The sequence below is a fragment of the Oenanthe melanoleuca genome, chromosome 2 (genome assembly GCF_029582105.1).
Source record: "Oenanthe melanoleuca isolate GR-GAL-2019-014 chromosome 2, OMel1.0, whole genome shotgun sequence".
Lineage (NCBI taxonomy): Eukaryota > Metazoa > Chordata > Aves > Passeriformes > Muscicapidae > Oenanthe > Oenanthe melanoleuca.
The window spans coordinates 105,628,956-105,647,730 of NC_079335.1; the positions used below are offsets into that span (position 1 = coordinate 105,628,956).

Here is an 18,775-nt window from a genome sequence, read left to right on the forward strand (position 1 = left end):
AAATTGCATATACGTGATATTTACATAAGCAATAGCTGGATTTGTGGCTGTGCATTACTTATTCACACCTTGTGTGGAATAACTCAAGAGGTAAAACACTCATCCATTAATCTCCTCCCCCCAGTCTATAATCCTAAGAAATCCTAAGCCCTGCAAGACACTTGATCCTCTTAGGAAAATCAGGCTCTGGAGCTGAGGATGGTGGTGTGCTTGGTGCTGAAGCACTGCTGGCAAACTCCCCTGTGAGGCTGTGCAAGCTGGGCTGGGCTCTGTCATCTGTTTGACGGGCACACAGACATGGAAAGTCCTCCTGTGCCACCTCTCTGGCAGCCCAAGAGGTGTCCTGCTGCTCCAGGCCTGCCGTGTTGGAGTCTCATTGGAAAATTTTTGTGTCTATTTTTCCTTTAATGGATCACCTTCTACCATCAAAGATGAGTGTCAAAAGAATATGAAGTGTACTTTTCTTACTTCACACATAGCATTTTGTAGAATATTCCACCATAAGGTTTTTTTCCTCCATGAATAATTCCATGTTGCAATACCTTTCTTCCTTTAATTTTTTTTTTTTTTTTTTTTTTTTAAAACAATGCTATTCAGTGTCCACAAACTACAAGCAGACTATCACACAGGCAAAGCCAGCCCAGAGGTACAGCAAGATCTCCACCAGCCTGATTCTGGGGGGAAATTACAGATCTCTCTCTTCACTTTCCAAAAGCAAGGCAGACAAGGCTGGCAAGACAACATAAGCATTTTTTCACTTTTTCTTGGTCTCATCTTACATGACACCACCTTGTTGCACTGGATCCCACTCCTCTCCTCCCCAGGCTCTGCTGCCCAGCCTCTGCTGCCCAGCCTTCCTCTGCATCACAGCCTCTAGCACTGCCTGGTCCACCCTAAAAGTTGCAGTGGCTCAGCAAGTCTGCCACATGCTCCCCCAAGGACATGTACCACAGAGATTCCAAGGTTTCTCACCATGTTTGTGTGGCTGCATGTCAGCCTCAGGAGGACCATCACTTCCAGCAGAGTCAGACAGCAGCAGATGGAGTAGGTTATTTATTTCTCTTGAGACTGTAAGGCAAAGGGAGCAGCATGTCATATGCAAAGGGTCTGTTGCACCACTAAGTTGGAAAGGTAATGTAGGGATTTCTCTTTAGGGGTAAGTTCTTGGGCAGACACTTTAATAACACTCTTCATTAGGAAATAATTGCCAGGCATTATGCAATTCCCTCCTCTCCATGGGAGGGAATCCAACAGAGTCAGAAGTGAGAAAGATAAAGGTTCCTACCTACACAAGAGTGAAAAGCTGCCACCCAGCCTGCAACAGGACAGTCTTATCATGGCCAGTCCCACTGCCTTTGGCAGTGTAGGTACAGGGGAGCAAAGTAACAGCCAAGCAGAGCTTAGTGCAAATATGCTCATCCACACTGACCTGTTGTTTCATGGGAACGATGTAAAACAGCTGCCATTCCTGCTCTGTCCCATAGGCTGGCACCCTCATCTGTCACCCCACTGTGAGGGCAGTGCAGGGCAGGCTTGTCCCCCCATGTGGCCAGGGGTGCCCAGAGCCTCTGTGACTCTGTAGAAACACCACACCTTGCCCCCACTGCTGTGAACAGACTGTAAAATCAAAGAGCAGGTGTTTCATCTCTGGGCAGGAGACAGAGGTATTACCTGGTAATTATTTTGGTAGTAAAATGGACTTGCAGTCACTTTTTAAAATCATGTACTTGGTGCCTATGGGCATGCCAAGTGGTTCAAGCAGCTTTGGAGCCTGCAGCTGTCCCAGCTCCAGTGCAGATCACAGGTGAATCTGTGGTGGAGTAGAAACCAGGACACTCAACTCTGCCAATGGGATGCTCACATAAAAAGTCCTTGAGCATGCAAAAAGCATAGGAGCATGTGTTGTGGGAAAGAAGGGGTGAGGTCCATGAAAGGACAAGGGGTAATGGTTTTAAACTAAAGGAAGGTCAATTTAGTTTAGGTACAAAGAAGATGATTTTTGACCATGAGGGTGGTAAAACAGTGACACAGTGGTGGTGGAGGACTCATCCCTGGAAATATTCAAGGTCAGTTTGAACAGGGCTAGGAGCAACCTGGTCTGCATGAAGATGTCCCTGCTCACAGCAGTGGAGTTGGAACAGATGGCCTTTAAAGGTCAGCTCTTGCCCAAACCATTCTGTGATTCCATGAGGAAGAAGCAGTGCTATCATTGAGTACAGTACTGGGGGGTGTGATGAGCATCCACAGCTCTTTTGCCTCCTGCCACACAGTTCTTCAGAAACTTAGTCTTCATTTAACCAGAAGATCCCTAGATCCTCTGTTTGGGAAACAGATGCTTGGACCTGAGGCCACTGAAGTATCTTGCAGGAGATCTGTTCCAGTAGCCTCCAACAGCTGGGAATTTCTCGTTTTTTCCTGGAGCAGTATTAATTCAATGACCTAGCAATCACACTGGAAACAAACCACATCAACATATTGAGTTACAGGTGAAACTCATTCACTGGGAAGACCTTCAAAAGGCACTATCACTGTCTTCAGACCCAGTCAAGCCCACTGGTGTGGGGAGCACACAGTGAAAATGCCCTGTGCAATGAACTTATAGGGTCAGAGCTGTTAATAATGTATGGGCATATACCATACATTATGTATTAAGCTCAGGAGAGCTGAGCTAAAGTCAAACATAGATCAAACAATCCATGGGATTAGACTTAAAATACTTGAAAGGTGCCCCTTTGAAAGGTGACCCACATTCAATGAGAAAAAGCAGAGGAGAGAGGTTCAGGCTGGTATTCCTCAGTCACTACACCTGATCCAAAGAAGGAGTCATCAGCACATGTCAATGGAGGCAACAGCCTCAAGCTGATCTCCTAAAGGGAAGGAAGGAACTAACACCCTCCCTGTTAATCTTTGGGAAAAAGTCATTATGCCAGGTCCCTGAGGGACACCTGTGCAAGCCAGGGGTCTGCAGCATGTTTCACAGATGGTGTGAGGGTAAGCTCTCCTTTTGGGAAGCCAAGAGAAATCCCACACCAAGAATGCACCCTCGGGTGCTCTCTGCAGAAGGTACAGCTGAGGCAGACAGAGCAGGTTTTGCTCTGGACATCACTCAGACAAAACTATTCTTGTCCCACTGAAAAACTCCAAGCTGCAGAATGCAATACAATACTTTGTGGTTCTAAAGGACCTTCCAAATGAGGGTCTCGCATTAATTAATTAAGCCTCAGAGCACCTAGAAGGAAAATCTATCCTATTTTACCAGCAAGTGCAATGAGTATGCAAAGGTCACACAGAATAGAGGAGCAAAGGAAAGAGAGATCCTGGTATCCTGACTCCTGACTCCTTGCTGCATCTATTAGCTCATGAGTCCCCTCCAAGGCACACGCATGGAGGACAAAAGGTGACCCACATCTGTGTCCCAAGGGGCACTGGCTGGGAGATTTAATAAGATGCAGGAGAATGACTAACGGGGTTACACAGATTGTCGCAGGTCAGTAAAGAATATGGCATTAAGAAAATTGATCCTTTGAAAGCCTCCAGCCACATGCTTATGTCAGAACCAGACGTGACTTGTGTCTGTGTTTCATACGACACCACCAAGTCCCCACCAAAGGGCTTTCCTTCATGTTTAAATAATGAAATGCAATGTAATGCCAACAGGTGCTTTTGTCACGGGGAGAAGGGAGAAGACAGGAAAGTGTTTGGGTAGGCTGAGGCAGAGCCCAGGTTTTGCCTGCCTCTCCCACCCCTCCCTGTCCTCATGGCTCATGAGCAAGAGGTCACTGGCAGCTGGATGTGCCCAGCTGTCTGCAATGCCAAGGAGATGAGCACATGGGCACTGGAAGAGAGAGTAACCTGTGTATGACTGGGGTGTGTGTGCAGCGTAGCAGCTACAGTGTCTGGGCAATAGACAGGAGGCTGCCATGGGGAAGAAAAAGAAAAGTACTCTGCAGGTCATCCTGGAAGATGGTTGGTATCTCTGTGAGATCATTTCGGTTTGCATGCTGCCAAGTATTTGACTAAGCCTCTTGGGGCTTCCTGAGCACACCATTTTGCATCTCTCAAAGATTTCAGTTTCAGTTTGCTTGGGCAGGGGACTTTTGTCAGTCCGCCAGACTAAAGTAAATATTAAGAGGATTGCAGTAGGGAAAGAATATAATGTATAATCAATAAGGGTTATTCTGTCAAGCTCAGCTGGAATTTAAGGGTCAGCTGTGTAAAGCATCACATTCCAGCAACAAATGCAATTACTCTTTGTTCTTTGTTTTGCAGCTGGAATAGAGTTTGATGGAGAAGTGGAAACTGACACAGAGAGTGAAGGTAATGTAGAGATTAACAAACGTGGTCTTTTTTGAAATACAACAGGTGATACCTTTCCTTTTTCTCCCTGAATTATGACTTGCTCTACAGCATGAACTCTTTCATGAGCTACTTGCAAGCAAGCAGATTGAGGTTTGACTTATAGCAGTGATATGTAAACTGCCATTCTTAAGCAGTCTGTCCTCTTTTATCCATGTTCCCAGAGGCTGTCAGAGCCCACACCCCTGGGGAGTCAGCCCCTAGTAAATCAGGCACTGCAGTAAAGCACCACCCTGGGCAGGGCTGGGGCTGATTTGCACTGTCCTGAAGTCCTGCTTGCCTTCCCTGTGATGCTTGCTTAGACCATAATACACTGGGATCTTCATTAATCACAGCCACAAGAAGATAACGATGAAAGTGGATTGAAGGGAGACTTATGGCTGTGAGGGAAATCAAGAAAAGTCTGTGACAGGACTAAAAACACCTTTAACTCTGCATGTATAGTGTATCTAAAGTGAGAGAACTAAGAGGTGAGATCATAACAGCATTGGATAGGTAATACAAATGCAGCTGTTACTGCAAAAACAGTTTACAACTGTGCCTATATTACTCACAGAATATGAAAAAGTAAACAGCAAACTACTGGCACTTAATTAAAAAAAGATTGTATCCACCTTTTCCATATAGGCAAAAAAAAAAAAAAAAAGGCACTAAGATAAAGGTAACAAATTAATGCTTCATATTTAACCTGATACTTGATAGGTTGCAGTTTTAAAAAACACTGGATCATTGGCTGTCCAAAATGAACATTTTCCCAAAGAGAGCAGGTGGTCCTTCGATCTAGATAATTGAACAAAATTCAGTTTAGATGGACCATTACATAGTAACTGAAACCTGCATAATTGCTCCTGAGAAATTATTTGGAAGCTCCTTCTCATTCCCAGTGTCAAATGCAACAACCACTGCCTGCTAATTTTTTACCACTAAAAACCAGAAACTATTTGCTTGTCATTTATTTCTAGCTATTCACCAAACTGAAAATGCCAATGCTAAAATTCTTTTTAACTTATATTTTTCTCAGCTTTTAGGCTCCTCATTTTACACTCTGGATGCCATTCCATCACAATTCCCTTCTTCCATTACAGTATCTCCAACTCTTTACTTTCATCAGCCAAAAAATTTTAGAAAATAAGAAACCAGAATACTCTGGAAAACTTACTATTAATTTTAATAGGCCTGGTAGTGAAAAAGATGGAGAGACTTGGGGACTTTTGAAATTTTTTTCCCCCTTTACATAAAATTCTGCAATTAAAGCATGGTCCATTTCAATCCTTTAAGCATTTCTGTCTTCTGGAAAGAGGAGGTTTTTAGTTTGCAATGACAGTAAGAATGAAATGTGCCTCAGAGACTATCAGGTCTTTTTCTTCTCTGAATGTAAACCATCCAATATAAAAGAAAACTCAGAGAAAGAAAACTGGATACTGCCTGTGCTGTGCCTTTTCTCTCTATAAATAGAAGAACTCCATTCCCAGCCTTGAAAAGTAAACATCTTTCAAGGACGTTGCATCAACAAGCAAACTACACATTTTGTAACAGACTGCAATTCCTGTTTCCTTTGTTCTGGTGTGTTTACAGGTCAGGGAGATATCTGCCCATTCTGTCTGACAGATAGGCTTTTGCATTTGTAACTAACTTCCAGTTTTCTTATGGTCACATATAAGACTCTGATGTGCTAATTTGCGCTGTCTTAAAAGGGAGTTGCACAACCAAAGAGTTCCATTTGGTTCTTGGACAGGGCATAACACAAAGCCCAAAAAGATCAACACACACCTGCTCTTTGAATTTTCCAGGGTTTGCATCAGGTGTCCTAGCTGCCCATGCTCTTCTGATGAATCTTTATTCTGCCAGCATGGATTTCCCAATGTAATTGTTTTTTATCACTTGCAGAAGATGAAGTAAAGGACAAGAAAACTAACAAACAGCCCCTCAGGGAAACTGGCAGAGCAAGCAGACTTCAAAGCAAAAAGCAAGAGAAAGACAAAGAAGAAAAAGAAGACAAAGAAGATGAGAGCAAAGAGGAAGACAATGGCAGCCAACAAAACAGAGCTTCTAGGAGAAAAAATTACCAAAGGAGAAATGGAGATGGAAAAAAGGCAAGAGAGGAAAAAAGCCAGAAGAAAGGCAGAGGCAAAACAGCTCCTAACAAAGATCAAAGGGAGTCAGAAAACAAAGAAAAGAAAACAACCAAGAGAGGGAAGGAGGGGGAGAATAAACAGAAGAAAGACAGGAAAAACAGGTAATTAAAAAATCCTTGAGCATGGTGCCTTGTTCAGACTGGCATCAATATTGACATGCCAGTGGCATATGGATCAGAATGGGAAAACCAATTGACTGCAAATAAATTCCTGCTCTCCTAAAAGAGGCACAGTGGAAAACAGTCTAAAATTCCACAAACCACACTGTTTCCAAGTCATTACCATTTCTCAGGCAGGATCAGGTCTATGCACGTAGTGGAGTCTTAGTACCTACAGCCAGGGATAGAAAAGCACCCCTGAAGAAGGTACCTTGAGAAATTTGGGTGTGGAGACTTTCTTTTTTGGTTGATCTATGGAAACATTCCAGTTAAAATGGATCTCTTGTGTTTTCAAGTCTCTTCCTCTTCTTGCTAGTCCCAACTTTTGATTTCCCCCCATATCTGCCATTTTGTTATAAAGGCATGAAAACCATTTTTCTGGTAGCTGTAGGTAATGTTCTATAGCTGAAATATGGCCCAAAGATTGACAATGAGTGAATTGTAGTGGGACACAAACACCTCCTCATTATCCTGGCTGGAAACAGCAGGGGAATTGCACTGAGCCGGGGGATGCTGGGCACTGTGCCCATATTGGAGTGGAATCACCAGGGTCAGCAGCAGTCTGCCTCCCCCAAGCAAGACCTTCCCTCTAACCCTGTGAGTTTTTCTATGTCCCTGATTTTGTGTGTCTTCCAGTATTTCTTCTTCCTCCAACTCATCTGATGAGGAGTCACTGTCAGAGGAAGAGCTTGCCATGCTGAAGGAGCAGGTGGAGCAAAAGAAAAAACTGATTTCCACCATGAGGAACAAGCCCTGGAGGATGGTGAAGAAGCTCTCGGTGCTCAGGTACCCATCAAAATGGGAACCCCCACTCCTGGGGTCTCTGCTGTCTGTTCTCAGATGCATTTTGTCTTTCCTTGAAATCACATATTTGCTGCTGCTGTAGTACCATAGTGTCAGAAAAAGCGACCAGCAGAACCTGGCCAGCTAGCCTGGGTTCAAATGATCAGAGTTAAAATATGCAATCTGATTTTCAGCCTCTGTAACCAAAGAGCAGACAAAGTGCAAATCTGTTCAACCGATACCCATGGCCAGGACATTCTACCCTCGTATCTAAAACCAAATTACTCACTACAGTCAGTCTACATGTTACAGCAAACTCCATACCCTGCCTTGCTTATTCATGTCTTTTGTTAGACAGAAATCAGAGCAGCACAGTGCCATGTTAGTGCACAGTCCTGAGATGGGGCTTCTTGGACAAAATGCTTGGAAAAATTGCTTTCAGAGGTTTGTGGAGCAAAGATAAGTCTGCCACACAGCCCCTGGTGAAGGTGGGAACAAGTAAGGCAGCAGCAGAGACTCCTTAGTGCTGGGCAGTCGGGAGTCAGGGAAATCAAAACCCACAGGTTGAGAGGGAATGGCTCATAACCAACCAACTGTCAGGGCAATGATTCAACTCTCAGCTCTACTGCTCAAGAAACCTCTGAAAACCCTTTCTACCAGAAGAGATTTCAAAATAGCATTGCAAAGCACACATACATTTCCTTTCCAACTGAAATCCCATCTGTGTTAAAACATGACACAGCCCCACAGGGAGTGGTGATGCCCTGTGCCTGCTAAGAGGTTGCTCAGAGCTGAGGAGACTGTGCTGTGAAAGCTGACAGTCACCATGTGACTGTCTTTTTTCTCTCTTTTATGCCCTGAAGGCCACGACCCGTTCCATCTTACAATAAAATCAGGAATTGTGAGCTCTGCCAAATACTTCTGAAAATCTGGGTAAAGGTCTGTAACAGGGCAACTGTGTTAAAGTGGCTTTTTCACCTCACAGCTGGGCTATGAGCCTGAGCTCATAACAAATATATTCTTATGGCCATAAGACTCCAAGCTTCTGGAGGAAAAGAAAAAAGGAGCAAAGCAGAGTTATTTCTGATGCATTTTTTCCCTCTTGTGTGGGATCCTGACTACATTTCTACTTAGGATCATGTTTGACAGTGTACCTCCATACTTTCATCTTATTTCTGATCTACTGCAATCATCACTACCTACTAATGAACCTAAACAAAACTGTTGTATTGCTTGTGCAGGGGTCCCGAGAAAGGCTATCAGCACGCTGTACATTCATTAGATATTTTTGGATGGATAAACTCAACCCTGAGAGAAGAAGTTATTATCCCCAAAGAGGGATGTAAAACACAAAGAGAGTGAAACAATATGTTCAGGACTTAGAAATCTCACTTTGGGTTTGCAAATGAAGTCACAGGCGATTTTCCCAAGGTTACAGGCTGACCTAGCCAACTGTTTATACCAAGGGGAAATCCATCTTTCCCACAGGCTTAGGAAGGCAAAAAAAACCTCCCAGGTCCTGAAATTTAATCTCTTCCCTTTGGAAACACCAACATACAATATAATTTTATTCAAGAGATCAGCATACTCAACATAACAGCATCTACCTAGACTATTTTCTCTGTATTTCCCTTAGATATCCTAGTGTAAAACTAATTTCATTTTGCAGCTGGATTTTACTCCTGACTAGCACACTCATTCCTCTGTCACTGAGATTACCCCCTTGGGCTCTTTGCACATCTCTGATATTTATCCTGGGAGGTGTTCATAAAAGGAAACTCTGCATCCTCTTGGAGTTTATTTCACTAGGCAATGTTATTTTCTTCTTGACCAATGCATCAGGAGAGAGAATTTATAATGGGCATGCAGGCTGAGAGAGCTCTGCAGTGAGAGAAATGGGCAGGCTTTTAGTTTGCACCCAGGGAGAAGTGTGGAGCAAAATTTGGGGCACTAACAATATTTAAAGCTAATAGAAAACATCTCTACATGAATGTGAGTGCTTTAGGGACCTGATAGCTGGTCCTGGGTGGGTGTCTGACCTCTGCAGGACACAGCACTGACCAGCAGAGAGCAGGTGGGGAGAGACACCAAGTCCCCACCTTCCTGTTGCTTATCCCACTGGTGCAGCCAGGGGTGAGAAGCTAAAGACCCCTTTGCTGTTTTAATAACCTTGTTTATTTTGCAATTAGGGAGGCACAAGATTTTGTAGAGAAGTTTGAAGGAGCTCTGGGAAAAGGAAAAGGCAAAAAGTTGTATGCATATAAGATGATGATGGCAAAGGTAAGTGTTACAGTGATGTCAGGGGAAAGCTTGGATACTCAGTTGTGTATTCAGCACATTTTTAGGTTTATTGATCTCTCTGTGGTGAAAGAGGCACAATGAAGTCAAATAAAATTTCCTGCCCACATTAAAAAAAAAAAAAAAAATCCAAATCTATGACTATTCAGAAGAAACAGGGGGAAATTTATCCCAACCTGAATCTCATTGTGACCTTTCCTGAAGCAAGGGAGGGTTTACAGGATCAGGGAAAAGCAGAAAACCATGGCTTTCTGGCTGCAATCTCCAAAATCTTGATAAGTGAGAAAAGATATCCCTAAAGGGGAAAGAGGCTCTGCCAAACTCTTGCACTACCCCTAGTCCTGTAAAATTTCATCTTCTCCAGTGATGAGGAGATAACAGGCAGAAGGATGGCTGTGCTTTGAGACTGAAGTTGGTAGCCAAGTTGCATGTTGTCATGGAGATTATATTGAGAAGTGCAAAACAGAGCCAGACTTGAGATTATGAAATCAATGGGAGTTTAGCTGCTGGCCTGGTGAAGAAAGATTCAAGCTCAGTCTTTTATCAAACTAAATCTTGTTTTAAATAGAATTTGTTCTGAACCAATTCTTTCAATATAGAGCCAGGTCTGAATTTTCTACTCCAATATAATCAATATGATCAATATATATATCTGATCAATCAATATATGATCAATCCATAGCATAACTGCGGCTTTCCAAAAGCCTGGAAATGTTAAAACTCTTAAAACTCAAATCATAAATGAGAATACTTGGGAGTGGGGTGGGGGGATTTTTGGTTGAAGGGAGTTTCTGCAATAGTCCAAAAGAGAAGATCCAGACCAGAGTTTCTGCTTTGGACTTACACCCACACCTAACCATGCCCCCAAACTGATGTTAGAAAGCCCTGCCTCAGAGCAGACCCCTCTTCACACCTCTCTTCTCACTGCAATGTTGTCTTGTTTCAGAAATGGGTGAAATTTAAGAGAGACTTTGAAAATTTTAAAACTCAGTGCATACCCTGGGAGATGAAGATAAAGGAAGTGGAGAGTAAGTTGAAGTTGCTGTGTGGTGGCAGGGAGACATTTTATAAGACAGCCTTGTCTTCATCCAAGCAATGTTCCAGCTTCCAGGTCCACAGTCTCCACTCATCCTGGGTACCAGTGCAAACAAGGAGCACACACCCCTGGCAGCTCCAGGTGCTGCTCTCTCCAGCACTTGTGGGGACTGTTGGGAGGCTCATGAGAAATGTGCTGGGGACATCTGAGGGTAAAGGGATCCTGAGGAGAGTTTAACCCTCCTGAAATCCTGACCATGAAATGTCTTCTGCTCTAAGGTCACTTTGGCTCCTCTGTTGCTTCCTACTTCATATTTCTGCGGTGGATGTATGGAGTAAATCTTGTCCTTTTTGGGTTAATATTTGGACTGGTTATAATTCCAGAGGTAAGTGCTTGATTCTCCTTTCAGTAATATCTTGCCCTTTGCTTGACACAAACATGACATTGGCAGGACAAATGCCTTATAACAGGCATTGCTTTAGAAAAATGAAGTGCCTGAGGACAGCTATTCACAAAGACACACTGACACACAGGAGCAGAAGTCGTTGGATTGATATCAGGAGACATAAAATGCTATCAAACATCCTGCCCATCCAGCAGCTGAAACAGGGGCTCAACAATCTGTCTAATTTAAGGCTAGTTTTGCATTTTGACTAAAGTGAAGAACGTGATGTTCCAATCCTAGGCACAAGATCCTGTCTGCAAGAGCTACAAGAAATGGATTGTGCTCTGAAAATAATTAAATACCCTCACTTTTGGCCCTCTGATGGGCATGGCCATGGGGCAGCAGCCATGGCACAGCTTCTCAGGGAAAGGACAATTTCCCAGCATTTTGCCAACCAACACTTGCTTGGGAAATAACCCTTTTTTCATACTTCCAATTCATATGATTCACAAGCAATTGTTTTATTTTTAGTTTTTCTATTTCTCACTCTTCTTGGAGAATGAAAAGGATCTCATAGCCAACTTTATATGATCGTTTATTGAAGAATTTTTAATGTAGCCATTACAGCTCTGGCTAAATTACTCAGTGCAGTATTTAAAGGCTGTGCAATCCACAGACAGTGGCATCTGTTCTGTTCAGTGCAGAATTTTATGGAGCAAAAATGCACTGCATGAAGGTCTCCTGAGGACCGTGCTTTTGTTCTCCTTAATGTGCCTGCTCACACTATGGAAAGGGAAAGCTCAGTTTCCTCCCAGGACGAGGAGACATAACCATTAGCACTGAACAATACAAATGTGTTTGGTTAGGAACCATGCATATGGCAGGAGCTTTTGTTCCTGAAACACTGTTACTCACTGCCTGCTGAGCTGTTACGATACGGAGAGTAGCTGGGCAATAAACGTTTAACCATAAATTATTTTGGGAGTAATTAGATAGCCCTAAATATAAGTGATAGATGATATGCTAGGACCTTTCTAGGCTATGAATGCTAATGAGATATTTTGGCATAGGCACCAGTCAGCTTGTAAATATAGTAATATAGTAATTCTCCATAGCCCTTGGCATTCTCTGTCTGGGCTTCCACTGCTGCTCCAGCAGCAAGACCTGCTTTGCAAGGTGCCATCAGGACAGGCTATGCCATGAAAACTATTCTTTGCATCTTTTTGTCATACATGCTTTTTCCCAAACCTAATTGCCTTTACCTCACCTTGAGAATATCTTTCAATTCAGGACTGAAAAATACAAATGATATTTGCAATCTTGACCCTGTGCTCTTGACTTCTCTCAGAGGAGGAGCTCTGCATAAATAGATGAAGCTAATCCCTTTACTGCATTAGGCCCATGAAGTTCAAGCAAAGAACTCCTTGCTAAACTAAGGACATTTCAACAGCAGCTGTTCAGTGAAGGATACAGTTTCTCCAAAAATTATTTGCAACGAATGTGGCCAGGGAAAAGGAAGTCCTCTGGTTATTTGAGTGAAAATAATACTAAATATTAACAATAAATTTAATACTGTATACTAATAAATATACTTAGTACTAAATATTATTATATAAAATTAATACTAAATAATTATAAATTAAATTAATGCTAAGTGGCTTTTTAAAACTAGTGCTCCAGCATTAAGAAATAAAATATGTATCAAAATCAACAGGAAAGGAAAACCAACCAAAAGCAAACCAAAACAGACTCATTAAGGAAAAATACCTGTTAAAAACTCCTTGATGTTTTATAGTATATTTGCATCACTGTTATTAATGTTCTCCAGGTCCTGATGGGAATGCCATATGGGAGTTTGCCAAGGAAAACTGTACCCCGGGCTGAACAAGCAACAGCTATGGATTTTTCAGTTCTTTGGGATTTTGAGGTAAGCACACAAGTGTTAACCACAAAAGATCAGTTGAATACTTCCTAAAACCCCTCAGAAGCTGGTGGTGCTAGAAGGATGAATTGGTTCCAAGATAAACTAGCAGAGCACCTATTTCTTCCAGAAGTCTGGAAAGCCTTTTGTTGCCACAAAAGCTTTGTGCACGCTGAGATTTCTTGCCAAAACAGCATGTCCACATACAGACACTTCCACACACAAATGTGCTGCCTGGTGTACATCTCCTGTGTGTGCAGACACAAAAACCACTTTGCTTCCAGCTGGAAGGGCAGCAAGCACCCAAGGTGAAAGACCAGGCAGCCAGACAGAGATTTCAAGCTGCAGACCCCAGTGCCAGACCACTGAAAGTGATTGGGAAGGGGATTGTTCCCCATGTCCTGCCCTCCCTATTCCTCTGAAATACTTACATGAGCCTGAAGTGGGAACCAAAGTTTAGGACTTGCACCCAAAGGAAAATCCCAAATTTCCAGCCATCTCTGGGTGCTTGCCTGCAGTACTAATTCACCTCCCACCCAAGTTACTTTGAAGACTTAAGCCAAGTCTTGACTTAAGTCAAGGATCAAATGTTTTTAGATGGCAGCCCAAGAACAGGTATATGTGCAGGGAGTGAAGACTTTTGGATGTAACCAGTGATTTGGGATCTGACTTTCAAAGCAGTTACTTCTGGAAATAACTTTTTAATGCTTCAGCACTGGCCCACATGCTACAAGCATAGGACCACATGCTCCAGTCCTTCTGTAAGAGCGTTCTAGCTCATTTCCTGAGCTAAAAGGGAAAAAAAATAAAATCTAAAAAAAAAATTAGAAAACCAAACCAACTAAATAAAAAACAGCCAACCAAAAAAAAAAAAGCCCACCAAAACCTACTTTTTTGTAAACCAGATTATTTAAACTAATTGTATTAATAAGGCTTCAAATACTGTGTCCAGGAAGCTGCCAGGGCCAGGCCTTCATTTAACCCCAGTAGCCTGCTGAGGATCGTTTCAACTCTTTCTCTCCCAGCACTTTCCCCCACTTCCAGAATCCAGAATTCAGAGGTGAATTAGCAACATTTTTAATAGCAATGTGAGGAATGAAAAGCTCATTTGAGCAGTGCACTGTAAAAATACAAGAGGTAGCATTTAAACTCATTAAACCAGAATAAAAAAAAAAAAAAAAACAAACAAAAATAAAACTCCAAAACAAATAAAAAAATCTGAAGGAGAGTTGATTAAATGCTGCTGCTGATTTTCTCTGGAAGGCCATAAATAATAGACTTATCAGTAAGGAAACTTGTCTCTGGATGAGGCTGTATGGTTCCAGGAAAGGGTTACTCCCATGACCTGCCAGTCTCCTGCCTCTGGTGTGGTACACACATCTACATTCCCCTGCTGTCACTGAGGTGTTGGTTGTCTGAACCCCTCTGCTGTACAGGTCCCCATCCATCACCCATTCCCTTCCTGGCTGACATCAGGGAGAGATCATTCAAGCTTGAGAAGCATCTCCAGCTACGGGGCAGCACTGTACAGCAGCATCCTCTGCAGCCAGGAGATGTCAGATGAAGCCCTGTGCAGAGGTTTGCCCTTTGAAAATGAATAGAGGCTTATGCCAGCTTGCTCCACAGGAGATGTACAGGGGGGAAATATATATCAGAGTAGGCATAAGTGAAGAGTCAATACCATTACCGAGAGAAAAACCTTCCAGGAGAGAGGAGCTGGGGAAATGTATGCTTTGGCAGGAAGGAGGTCACATCACAGATTTGTAGAGGAGTAGAAGGGAATAAATCTTACTTGGACACCAGACACCATGTCTCACAAATGGAGCTCAAAGAACATACTGGATGATGTGAGCAGAGAAACGAATTTTTCAGTCCCTGGCATCTGATGAATCATGAAGACAGAGATTAGGAATTACAACCTGAGAAACAAATTTCACTAGCGCCTTCCAGGGACATTATATTTTACAAGGCTCTCTTCCACCACACCTCCTCAGCAGACACTGTGTGTCTACACAGGCTACCAGCCTCAAGCAGTCATGCAGAGGTGAAACACACACAGAGTGTCCTGGACCTGTGGCACAGCGCTTTGTGCAGGGCAAAAACCCAGATTCCGTGGCACCTGGGGGGACCAAAGCTTTTCATTAGGTTGGGAACACAAAGCCTAGAGTTTTGGGGGAGATTGGTTTAATTGATCAAGTGATGATGGTCAAAGAAGAAAGGCCCAGAAAGGTCGTGGGAGCTCCATCCTTGGAGATTTTCAAAGCTCAGCTGGACATAGCCTCAAGCCACAACAATTCCTTTTGCAAGTGGCCCTGCTTTGAGCGGGGGGCTTGGTTAGACAGCCTCCAGAAGCCCCTTTATATGTAAACCTTTCAATGTCTCTAGACATGATCCATTAAACAGGCTCTGATATGAGCTTCAAGTTATCTTTCCTAAGGCTTGATCAGAGGGGAGCTTGCTCCACTATCGTGGCCAGACTGGGTACACTTAACTTAGGAGCTGAAAGACAAGGGGCAAAAAAGTAGAGAAGTACAATGTGCAGTGATACACATCAACTTGGATGAGATATGACAGAAAAAGGGAGAGACTGCTAATGCAGATTAGGTGATCTGCATCGTTGAATGTCTAACAGATTGCACAGCAAAAAATAGATCTACTTGAGACAACATGGCTGATATTGTGTCTGAGCTCTGCTTTCCACAGGAAAGGAATGCTTTGATTTCACTCTTTAGTTATATTTGCTCTGCAGGTAGCAACCAGTAAAAGGAACTAAATCTGCAAGGCACTGAGCATCAGCTGCCTCCTACCTGAAAGGAAAAGTTTCATATCATGGTAGGAAGGCCCTTTGCTAGAGCTTTTCTACAAGATCTGAGTGTTTGATTATTGGCTTAGAGAAGCAGGTGGGCTACAGCCGCAAAAAGCAATAAGACTGTTTTTCTGGGAGGGATGAAAGAGTGATGAATCAAAACCACATTTTAGTTTTAAGCCACTATGCTCTGACATGTTCTCCCTCATCTTACCTCTCTTAGGAAGAGAAACTCTTAACAATATGGCTTTCAAAGGTGCCAGGGCAGCAAATAGAACGAGACCCTAAAAACTTTTCCAAATTGATTTTCCTTGTTTCAAATCGTCCGGTTTTCTCTTGAAACCCCTTTCCAGCAGAAGAAAAGCTGCACAGCTTACACAGGATTGCTTTTGCTTTACCTCCAGGGCTACATCAAATACTCAGCACTCTTTTATGGCTACTACAACAACCAGAGGACAATTGGCTGGTTGAAATACAGGCTGCCAATGGCATATTTCATGGTTGGGATCAGCGTGTTCGGCTACAGCCTGATGGTTGTTATAAGATCGTAAGTGCAGCTGACACTGCGCCTGCTGCAAAATCCACCCAGATGTGTCTCACAGCTGGGTTCCCCTCCCTGGGCACCCACACCTGGTCCAGCCTTGGCTGAATGGCTGGGGGAATGTGGGGAAAGGGGGGTGTGTGCCTGCCACAATTTCTCTGTCCCTTGTGCACGGTCCCCAAACACCAGTGAGGGTCCCACAGCATCCTCGGGGCACTGAGGATGCAGCCAAAGCACTTGTCAGTGCTGTAATGGTCTCTGCAGAGTTAAAAATAAAAATATAAGCCCCTTTATCTCTGCCTGAAGGACACACCATGAAAAGGTCTTCCTTTTTTTGGAAGAAAGGATAAGCCATGGATTTGTATTGCTAGCTGGAATAGGTCATATTGTCATGCAGCAGAAGGAGCTTCTTGAGCCTTTGGCTGGAGTGGGACATGGGGATTTGCTGTACATTTGCCATGAAATTGCAGCATCTGTTGTCTTGCCTTCCTTGAGGGGCTAGTGCTAGGAACTCTAGGGGGACTTACAGAAGGATTTCAGGGATCAAATAATAGAGAGGAAACAGCAGAAGCCATATCTCCTCCTATGCTGATTAACAGGAATAATCCTTTTTCTCTCCCTGCATGACTTGCTGCAAGCTCTTTGGCTCCAGCATTGTGCAGCAAGTGAAGTTCCACTAAAACCTTGTGCAGCATGGGTGTACTGGACAGGACATGGAGGTTTTAACTAAATTTAACCATAACCATAAACTGCAGCCTAGGACCCAGAGGCACCATAAGCAGACTTTCTTAGGCACCAGCTGGACATAACAATCCTTAACCTCCTGAATCACCTATCCTGATTTTTCTCTGTATCGCTATTTTTAACAGAAGAACTCCATAGCCCTGACAGTTGATAGTTCAGTCCTCCTTAGACCTAAAGTCCAATGGCATGTTTTAGTCATTCCCAAACCCCAAGAATCGTTGCCCCACTCCATCTTACCTAAGCTCTGCAAAGCTGAAGGGTGTGTGGTGGCTCTGTGGAACAGTCTGACCTTGTCACTGCACACATCCTTTTGCAGGATGGCACGAAATGCCAACGAAAGCACAGCAGATGGGGATGATGACAACTTCATTTTCAGCTGGAAAATGTTCACCAGCTGGGACTACCTCATTGGCAACCCAGAGACAGCAGACAACAAGTTTGCATCCATCACCACCAGCTTCAAGGTAAACCTAACCCTCTGCCTGCTCCTGGAGACACTCCCAGCACCTACCAATGGCAGAGATGTAAGGGGAAATCTGGACACCTGCTCAGCATCTCTCCATATGAACAGGGCATGGTGCTGATCCATGGCAGCTCCAGACACCCCTAACTCCCTGCTTTCAACTTTTAAAAGAATTTGTATTAATTTAGAGTGCAATTCCCCTGGGATATGTCAGGCTCTTTGCCATTTTATATCTTTCAGTCAAACCAGGATGCCTCTATGAAGCTTAGCTTGAATTTAACTGAAACTACCAAGCTGGATATAGCCAGAATAGCAGAAGATTGTATTTCATAATCTTGTGATGTCACATTATGCTTGGTGCTGCAAGATATCCACTCCAATTTCTTGAGTTTTTTTCAGGAGTCTATTGTAGATGAGCAAGAAAGCAACAAGGATGAGAATATCCACCTGAGGAGGTTCCTGAGGGTTTTGGCCAATGTCCTCATCATATGCTGCTTGTGTGGGAGTGGCTACCTCATTTATTTTGTGGTGAAACGCTCCCAGACGTTTTCTAAAATGCAAAATGTTGGGTGGTATGAAAGAAATGAGGTAAGGAAACTTTGCTTCCAGTCTTCTGCTGGGATAATTTGCTTTGGACGTCAGAAAATTAATTGCCACAGGTTGAGGACAGCATCCAAGGCAGGGGGATTCCCTACCAGGGCCCAGGAGTCCCCTTCAGTACCTTTGCACTTGTTGTAGCTACAATGCACATTGATCTCACTGAAAGTTCCTGGGGCAAATTAACACCTCCTGCAGAGAAGGGAAAATGCTCTTATAATAAATCACTAGAAAAGTCAATGGCTTTTCAGCACTTTCAACACTGATCACCATGTTAAGAATCAAGTTGCATTACAACACTTAAAAACTCTCTTGTACTAGAAAGCTCTCTGGGTATTAGAAATGCCCATAATCAGACATAATTCTAAAATCAAATCTTTGTTATCCACCTTGAATAATGGGAATAAAATTTTAGAACCTGCAAAAAAAATTCAAAGTTTTTCTGTCTCTGATTTTGGAATGAGAAATTCAAATTTTTAAGCTCTTCACATGCAGCAAAAAAAATTTCAACCTATGGAAAGGTTTAATTTCAATGCTTACTGCATTATTATG

General features: G+C 43.2%; 1 protein-coding gene across 1 annotated transcript in view; it reads left to right on the forward strand.

Moving 5' to 3' along the window:
• The first annotated feature begins 3,920 nt into the window (after positions 1-3,920).
• TMC2 (transmembrane channel like 2) overlaps positions 3,921-18,775 on the forward strand; it is a 29,753-nt gene continuing 14,898 nt past the window's right edge. Inside the window, exons 1-11 of the mRNA XM_056484814.1 lie at positions 3,921-3,966; positions 4,270-4,317; positions 6,244-6,592; positions 7,286-7,435; positions 9,622-9,712; positions 10,677-10,758; positions 11,045-11,151; positions 12,980-13,078; positions 16,283-16,425; positions 17,480-17,627; positions 18,026-18,214. Coding sequence (XP_056340789.1) covers positions 3,921-3,966; positions 4,270-4,317; positions 6,244-6,592; positions 7,286-7,435; positions 9,622-9,712; positions 10,677-10,758; positions 11,045-11,151; positions 12,980-13,078; positions 16,283-16,425; positions 17,480-17,627; positions 18,026-18,214 — 1,452 coding nt within the window. The remainder of the gene's footprint in view (positions 3,967-4,269; positions 4,318-6,243; positions 6,593-7,285; positions 7,436-9,621; positions 9,713-10,676; positions 10,759-11,044; positions 11,152-12,979; positions 13,079-16,282; positions 16,426-17,479; positions 17,628-18,025; positions 18,215-18,775) is intronic.